The 9,088-nt window shown below is 51.7% G+C and overlaps 1 protein-coding gene across 1 annotated transcript; it reads left to right on the top strand.

Annotated features, from left to right (window-relative positions):
- Positions 1-77: 77 nt before the first annotated feature.
- On the top strand, positions 78-8,980 carry INCA1 (inhibitor of CDK, cyclin A1 interacting protein 1). The gene is made up of 7 exons (XM_058676404.1): positions 78-198; positions 2,837-2,924; positions 5,375-5,488; positions 7,172-7,211; positions 7,555-7,748; positions 8,475-8,640; positions 8,818-8,980. Exons 2-7 carry the CDS (start codon positions 2,881-2,883, stop codon positions 8,962-8,964), a joined length of 705 nt encoding a protein of 234 aa, XP_058532387.1. The 5' UTR covers positions 78-198; positions 2,837-2,880; the 3' UTR covers positions 8,965-8,980.
- Positions 8,981-9,088: the final 108 nt, after the last annotated feature.

The raw sequence follows: 9,088 nt of genomic DNA, 5'->3' as shown, positions 1-9,088 counted from the left end.
CGAGCTGGGGCGGGAGCGCGGGGCGGGGGCCGGGCGGGCGCGTGCGCGCGCGCCGTCCCGAGCGGGGGGCCGGGAGCGGCCGGGAGCGGCCGGGAGCGCTCGGGAGCGCTCGGGACTCCTCTTGTTAAAGGGGCAACGCTCCCGGACTGTGGGGCCCACCGAACGGGCACCTCGTCACCGAAGGGACGAGGCAGAAAGGTAGGCAGGAGGCCGAGATTCAGGAGACCTTAAGGATGTTCTAGAAGGCGGGAGAGGTGCGGGGACGGACCCTGGGGTCACCCTGCCCGGGACCCCGCGCGCGCACGCCCGCCGGCGGAGGCGCGCTCGGGGAAGGGGCGGGGCCTTCCGCCTGGCCCCACCCCTCCAAGGCGTCTCCGTTCTGGCCCCGCCCCTAGCGCGCGGTATAGGCCGGCGCCCGCCTCGAGTGTGGTGACCGCCTCGCTCCTCCTCCCCGCCCGACTCATCGTTCTAGAATTCACGGCGCGGCTGCCTCAGGTGCTGGAGCCAAGTACGGGCGGGCGGCGGCGACGTCGACGTCGACGGCAGCACAGCCGTTCCTGTTCTCTTGTCCGGCCCGGTCCTCAAATTCGGTAGCCTCGGTAGCCCTGGCGGCCGCCTCAGGCCTGAGTAACCCCCTCAAACCGGCGGGTGCCGCCTCAGGCCAGAGCCGCCCTCTCAGATCTAGGCGACCCAGCGTGGCCCCCTTAGGCGTCCGCGGACTCCTTAGAACCGCCGATCGTGCCTTCTTTCTGGGTGCTAGGGAGAACCAGCCACCCCTGTCCCCTTTTGAGGGGTGACCTTCAACCCAAGACCTACTCCCCAAAACCTAGCCTTTCTGTCCAGGCAATGGCCTACGCCTCCCCCAGAAGGACTCGCCATCGGGACCAGACTCAGCCCCAGCCTGGCTCCTCGGTCTTCATCTGCCCTCCTGGGCCCTGGCAAGCATCCTTAAGCGCCTTCCTCCCTTAGGTTAAGGGTACCCACATTGGCCCCTCAGTCTCCGGAGTCTGGCCCTCAGCGCCAACGGCCAACATCCTCCGGGCTCAAGACATCCCATCCCTGCTGGAGCCTTCTTGTCTTTTCTGCCCAGCTCTGACTCTCCCCACCTGCCACCCCTTCACTTTTTTTTTAAAAGCTGTATTTACTTTTATCGGAAGGGTAGATTTTTTTACAGAGAGAAGGGGAGAGAGAGGATCTTCCACCTGCTAATTGAACTCCCCAAATGGCTGCAATGGCTGAGCTGATCCAAAGCCAGAGTTTCTGGGTCTCCCATGTGGGTACAGGGTCTCAAGGCTTTGAGTCATCCACCACTGCTTTTCCAGGCCACAAGCAGGGAGCTGGATGGGAAATAGAGCAAGCGGGACACGAACTGGTGCCCATCTGGGATGCCAGTGTTTGCGGGGGGAAATTAGCCCACTAAACTGTCCTTTCAACCCCACCCCTCCCATTTTTTACCTTAGCCCATCCCTAGATGATTGCTCAGCGCATCCCTAACCCTTGGATAAACAGTCACCTCATAATAGTTTTTATTGGCTTTTTCTGTCCCTTGTGTAGCCTGTATGCACTTGCATGTCTTACCTGGTATTCTTACCTGCCTTTCCTACTCATGCTGAGTGCCTCTGGACATCTCTAACTGTCCCTAATTATGACTCTATACAAATTATTCCTCTCACACACACAATATTTATTTATTTGGCAGTGACAGAGGGAGCAGTCTTCCACCCACTGGTTCACTCAACAAATGGCTACATGGGGGGGGCGGCGGGAATTTGGGAAGGGGGTGGGGAAATCCCAGATCCTGTGGAATTATACCATAAAATTCAAAATAAAGGGCCTGGCACAGTAGTCTAGTGGCTAAAGTCCTCGCCTTGAAAGCACTGGGATCCCACATGGGCGCCGGTTCTAATCCTGGCAGCTCCACTTCCCATCCAACTCCCTGCTTGTGACCTGGGAAAGCAGTCGAGGACGGCCCAAAGCCTTGGGACCCTGCACCCGTGTGGGAGCATGGAGGAGGTTCCTGGCTCCTGACTTCAGGTCAGCGCAGCACTGGCCATTGGTCACTCAGGGAGTGAATCATCAGATGAAAGATCTTCCTCTCTGTCTCTCCTCCTCTGTGTATATCTGACTTTCCAATAAAAATAAATCTTTTTTAAAAATTCAAATTTTAAAAAATGAGGTTTAAAAAAAAAAAACACACAACAGCCAAGTCTGGAACAGACAGAAACCAGGATTCCCAGAATTCCATCAGGTCATGTGGATGGCAGGGACTCAAACCCTTGGACCAGCTTCTATTAGCTTCCTAGGCACATTAGCAGGAAGATGGATCTAAAGTGGAGTGGCCAGAATTTGCACTTGTGTTCCAACATGGGATGCTGCTCCACAACACTGGCCCCTTCTCGGCTCACCTTCTTACCTATAGATATTCCCAAGTGCCCCTCCATCAGTTGTCAACAGATCACTCTTTTACTAACTACTCCTACTTCTTCTACTGCCTGACAATTCTGCCACTTCTTTAGGGCCTCCAGACACCAATTATCCCCAAATGCTTCTGCCTTATGCAGTCTCTACCTTAAGTCACTTAAAAGCCATTGGAAATTTCACTTTATTGTGTAGCTTCAGAAAACGTGCTTTCTCCTTCATATTTTATAATGCTCACTTTTCCCATACCTACCATCTTCCACTTGTAGGTTCACCTAACAGCTAAGTATTAGAAACAACTTTTTAAGTTCTCATTTTTCATGATGTACACATTTGCTTTCCAGTGCTTAGATTGGCCTAATCCTTGCACCCATTGCATCAGCGAATAATTAGTTTTTCATTTTTTTTTTTTTCACAGCACCAGTGAGGAAACTCAACTCAGTTACCCAGCCCTATCCAGTCATGCAGGTTCAGGAAGATGCAGACAACCTCATCCCTTTTGCCAAGTGAGTCTTCTCAACCGGGTGGGGAGGATGCGGACAGGATGGAGGGAAGATTGCATACTTCGCTCCTTCTGGAGTAAGAAATAAAAAACAGGAAGCTCATGGCCTCACCTCAGCAGGGAGCTGATACTCTATTTCACAAATAGTTTTTAACATTTGAACATTAGACTCTTCCAGACATTGTATTAGGCAATATGAGGACTCTGTAGCAAGATAGGGGTCCTGCTCTTTATTTCTTTAAAGATTTATTTATTTATTTTGGGAAAGTCAGATATACAGAGAGAAGCAGAGACAGAGAGGAAGATCTTCTATCCGCTGATTCACTCCAAGTGGCCACAACGGTCAGAGCTGAGCCGATCCAAATCCAGGAGCCAGGAGCCTCTTCCAGGTCTCCCATGCAGGTCAAGAGTCCCAAAGACTTGGACCGTCCTTGACTGCTTTCTCAGGCCACAAGCAGGGAGCTGGGTGGGAAGCAGGGCCACCAGGACACGAGTCAGCACCTATGTGTTATCCTGGCACATTCAAGGTGAGGACATTAGCCACTAGGTTACCACACCAGGCCTGGGTCCTACTCTTATAGTGCTTATATTCTACAAGAAGGGATGACCCGGGGGTGGGAGTTTGCGGGGGAATCCCAGCCTACACAAAATTGTACCTCACAATTCAAAATTCAAAATAAAAATATATTTTAAAAAAAGAAGAGATGACCATATATAATATAAAATTATATAAAATGAAGTTATCATTATATAATATTACACAGAATCAGTGTAATTCAGGGGTGGACATTTGGCACAGGGGTTAAGCCAATGCTTGGGATGCCCACCTCCCATTATTAAAGTGCTTATATTTGAGTTCTGGCTCTGCTTCTGACTTCAGCTTTCTGCTAATATGCACCCTAAAAGGCAGAGATATTCTTTCTTTTTTTTTTTTTAGATTTATTTTATTTTCATTAGAAAGTTAGATATACAGAGAGGAAGAAAGGCAGAGAGGAAGATCTTCTACCCGATGATTCACTCCCCAAGCAGCCGCAACGGCCAGTGCTACACCAATCCAAAGCCAGGAGCCAGGAACTTCCTCCAAGTTTCCCACACGGTGCAGGATCCCAAGGCCTTGGGCCGTCCTCAACTGCTTTCCCAGGCCACAAGCAGGGAGCTGAATGGGAAGTGGAGCTGCCGAGATTAGAACTGGTGCCCATATGAGATCCTGGCGCGTTCAAGGCAAGGACTTTAGCCGCTAGGCCCAAAAATAAATAAATCTTAAATAAACAATAGGAAAGTAGAATTTTTGAGCTTGAGCTATTGTATAAGGGGTAAAGCCACTGCCTGTACTGCAGGCATCCCATGTGGGCATTGGTTCAAGTATCAGCTGCTCCACTCCCCATCCAGCTCCCTAGTAATGTATCTAAGAAAGCAACAAAGGATGTCACAAGTGCTTGCACCCCTGTACCCATGTAGGAAAACCCTAAAAAAGCTCCTGGCTTTGAACTGACCCAGTTCCAGCCATTGCAGCCATTTGGGGAATAAACCCATCTGAAAGTGTCTCTGTCTCTCCTTATGAATTATTTTGAAGTATATCTTAAACCTTTCATTATTCCAAATGGTCATGTTTTAAAAGATTGTCCTCGTTCCTCTATACAGAATAGATGGTGGAGGGATGACAACATAAGTAAAGAGAGAAGCAAGAGGCCATTGCAATAATACAGGAAGGACCAGAGGTTCTAGGATGTGGTGCTGGGAATGCAAATGATGAGGAGTGGTTGAACCAATTGAACTTGCTGGTAGACTGAACACAGGAGCTGAGGGGCAGTAAAATATATACTAGGCTTTGATCCCCAGCAAAACAGGTTTTGGGCAACGCCTTTCTGTGAGATGGGGAAGGCTGAAGCAGGAACCAGGACTAGAAATAGAGATTTACAAGTCATCAGCACATTGGTGGCATTTAGGGTCATGAGACTGGGTGAGATGATCTAAGGAGAGACAGAGGAGATAAAGGGCCCAGGACTAAGCCCCAAAACCCTCTACTTTCTAGTGAGCAGGAAGGCAGACATCGTTCAGTCTGGGTGCTTTGGAAGTGGTGACCACTGTGCTCAGACCGCTCTGTCCCCCTCCCTAGCTGCAAAACTAGTACTTCTGAGATGGGGGCACAAGTGGGGGTAAAAAAGATTCTTACGTGTGCACCCTTGCCTTGACCTAAAGGAACACTGTCAACATCACCTGAGTGGAGAGGACCCACCCTGACAAGCATGCAGGATGATAAGGCTATGATATGTAGAAACTTCAGATTCAGTGAGAACTGAAGCTCCAACAGGAGCCAGTTTCTACCCTCACCTTAGCTCTAATGTTCCGTCATGCCAGAGGTGGAATGGCCTGAGGGAACCTGTGTGGTATCCTGGAAAGACGAGACGCCCGCATGCTGGGAGTGAGTAGAAGTTCACCTTTTCCTTACCTCAGGTGTTCCAGGGTGGTCAGCCGATGTCCATCGCCCAGCTTGCCTTCCCAGAGCCTTGGACTTGGGCCTCAGCGTTACGGAGATGCCTTCTGGGAGAACCTTAGTCAGAGGCCTAGGTGAGTACAGAAGTACTGGGGAGTTGGAAAAAGACTCTACAGTTTATTTATTTTCATTTTCTTTGAAAGGTAGAGAGAGAACTTCCATTCACTGGTGCACTCTCCAAACACTGGCAACAGATGGCATAGAGCCAAGTTGAACCAAAAGCCCCAAATACAGTTGGGTCTCCCACATGGGTGGTAGGAACCCAAGTTCTTAAGCCATCCCATGCTGCCTCCCAGGGTACACATTAGCAGAAGGTTGGAACCCCATACAAGTTCTGGTTTGAGTCCTAGCTGCTCTGCTTCCTATCTAGTGTCCTGCTAATGGCCTGGGAAAGCAGAGAAGGATGGCCCAGGTACTTGAACCCCTACACCCACATGGGAGATGAAGAAGAAACGGCTCCCAGCTTCGGATCAGCCCAGCTCCAGCAGATGAAAGATCTCTCTGTCTCTCCCTCTCCCTCTGTATCTCTTTCAAGTAGAATAAGTACATCTTTTAAATAAATAAATTTTTTTTAAAAAATAGATCTTACTAAAATTAAATAAATAAATGGAGCCAGGGCTAACATTGTGGCACAGTAGGTTGAGCCACTGTTTGCAGTGCCAATATCCCCATATCAGAGTGTAGGTTCCTGTGTTGGCTAATATGCCTAGCAAAGCAGAAAAGTCACCCAGATACTTAAGCCCCTGCTACCTATATGAGAGACCAGGATAGAACTGCTGATTCCTGGCTTTGGCCTGGCTCAGTCCTGGCTGTTGAGGCCATTCAGGGAGTGAACCAGCAATGGGTGAATCTTGCAATCCTTCTCTGTCACTCTGCCTTCCAAACAAACAAATTAAAAAATAATTATTTTTTTAAAAGAGAGAGAGAAGTGGAGTCAGGATTCTAACTCAGATCTCCAATGGGAATATTTCAAGTGACATCTTAACCACCAAGCCCAATGACTATAAACATTTAACTACCAGGCCTGGTGCGGTAGCCTATGGCTGAAGTCCTCGCCACCTTACATGCACTGGGATCCCACATGGGCACCGGTTCGTGCTCTGGCGGCTCCGCTTCCCATCCAGCTCCCTGCTTGTGGTCTGGGAAAGCAGTCAAGGATGGCCCAAAGCCTTGGGACCTGCACCCACCTGGGCGACCTGGAGGAGGTTCCTGGCTCCTTGCTTTGGATTGGCTCAGCTCCAGCTGAGTGCCTGTCCAGTAAAAAAATAACTAAGTATTTTAAAAAATAAATTTCACTACCATAAATTCTTAGACCAGTAAGGCCTAATTTCCCACTGACTCATGGACTTTTTTTTTTCTTTCTTAATTGGAAAGGCAAATACACAGAGAAGGAGATACAGAGAGAAGCATCTTCCAGATCAGCCAGAGCTGAGCCAATCCAAAGCCAGGTGCCAGGACCTTCCTCCAGGTCTCCCACAGGGGTGCAGGGTCCCAAGGCCTTGGGCCGTCCTCGACTGCTTTCCCAGGTCACCAGCAGGGAGCTGGATGGAGAGTGGAGCAGCCAAGATACGAACCAGCACCCATTTGGGATCCTGGTAGATGCAAGGCGAGGATTTAGCTACTAGGCTATCACGCCAGGCTTGACTCATGAACATTATAGCCCCCATTACCAGAAAGGTGGTTGGGAGAGTTCATCACAGGGGAAATATGGACAGGGCATGTCCCCTCTGACTCCAGCCCTCTTTTTGTATTCACAGCCCCACTTGGATGGAGGAGGAGCACATTCCACCCACGCTGGTATGACAGACCCCACACCTCTGTTAGCAGAGGACAGGCAGCAGAATGCCTGTCTCCCGCTCTCCTAATTACCCCTTCCCTCTGGTGTTCATCAGCAAGAGCACTGACAAGACCTGCTCTCAGTCTGTGGAGACTTCAGACTTAGGCGAGAGGTGCCTGGCCAGCAAGTTTCCTGTCACTGTCCTTCACCTTTCTAATTTGAAATGCCTGCTAATCCTTCACCTTTCTAATCTGAAATGGATGCAAGGGGCATCTTCCAGATGCGAACTTGTCTTCCCAAGACCCTTGACTCCCTAATGCAGTCCGAGTCCTACCTTTGATGTGCCTCTCCATTGTCTGGCAGAGTGCCACCGGTTGTGTCCAGCCTGACCTGTTCCCTCCTGACGGACTTCCACCCCCTGAGGTGCTTTGCAGAAGGAAGAGAAGGGGGCCACATTTGACAGGGATGCCACAAGGACCTGGCAACGTCCCTGCACGGGTCAAGGCTGTCACCCACCATCTGGAGGATCTAAGGAAGCGCCAGAGAACCATCAATGAGTAAGAATGCATCATTTCAGCTCTGGGAGCCAAGTGGGGTTTGGGAGCAGGCTGTATTGAGCTACGGAAGGCATAGAGGGTTTGAGGGAACTGGAAGTTGTTTGGAAAGGAGCTGTGGGCTTGGTACAATTGGAATGTGTGTGTGTGTGTGTGTGTGTGTTTAAGATTTATTATTATTTATTTGGAGGCACAGTTATATAGAGGGAGACAATCTTCCATCTTCTGGTTGACTTTCCAAATGGCTGCAACAGCCAAGGATGGGCTAGGCCAAACCTCAGCCTGGAATTCCATCGGGTCTCCCATGTGGGTGGCAGTGGCCCCAGGTACTTGAGCCATCTTCTGCTGCTTCACCAAGCACATCAACAAGAGCTGGGACTGCACTGGTGCTCCTGTGGGGTGGCAGTAACACAGGCAGGGGCTCACTGCCGAGCTACAACTCTGGTCCCACATGCACTGATTTCTGTAATGTGCAGACAAGCAGGGGGACTGAGGGGTGGAGGAGGAGCCCCAGGCGGAAGGAGTGGCAACTGGATCACCAGGGACAGGAAACCACACCACAGAACTGAAGGATTGTAGGAAAACAGGCAGAAAATTGGGAGTGGAGAGCTGGAAGTCAAAAGGCAGCACCTTTGGGTCCCAGCAGCAAGGGTTTCAGAGCAGAAGGGTGAAGACTGGCGCGAGGCCAGCCTGGCCTCCAGGCCTCTCCTAAACCTCGGGTTTGCACAGACTGAAGGCGGCCCAGTGGGGCAGCTCCACGGCTGCGTCAGAGGCCCTGGTGCTGGACGGCGAGGGCCGTGGCTTCCCCAGCACCAGCGAGCGCCCGGCCCCGGGCGAGGAGAGGGCCACCGCCCCGTGGGAGCAGCACTGCTTCCTCAGCCCCGGCAGGGCCCAGGTATGTGCAGGGGTGGGGGCTGACGAGGGTGCCTGGGTCTGGGGTCTGGGTGTGGCGGGAGAGCAGAAGCCAGGAGCCAGGTGCTAGACCTGGGACACTTGGTGAGTGCCACAGACCGGGGGTCTGGCCTTGGAGACTAAGAAACGTGGTTGTGTTGTCCATTTCTGCCCTCCACAGCAGCTGTGGTCTCCCTGGCCTCCGCTGGGCCGGGAGGGCTCCTGCTCCTCCGGGCAGCTGGGCTCTCCGCCGTCCTGCACCACCTTCACGGCCCGGAGGAACCCCTTTAACAGCGCCTGCGGGGTGGAGATGGAGTCTGAGGAGTGAGCAGAGGCCACCTGTCGCGGGGCCAAGGCCAGTTCACGCCCAGGCCTTCCCCCAAGGGCTCCCACGCCCCTCTCCCGGACCGAGCCGAGCCGGTCCTCCCTGGTCCCTGTTCCCCGTTGGTATT

The sequence above is a fragment of the Ochotona princeps genome, chromosome 17 (assembly GCF_030435755.1).
Source record: "Ochotona princeps isolate mOchPri1 chromosome 17, mOchPri1.hap1, whole genome shotgun sequence".
NCBI lineage: Eukaryota > Metazoa > Chordata > Mammalia > Lagomorpha > Ochotonidae > Ochotona > Ochotona princeps.
The sequence above is the reverse complement of the archived record's forward strand: the minus strand, read 5'-3'. Positions and strand labels throughout refer to the sequence as shown.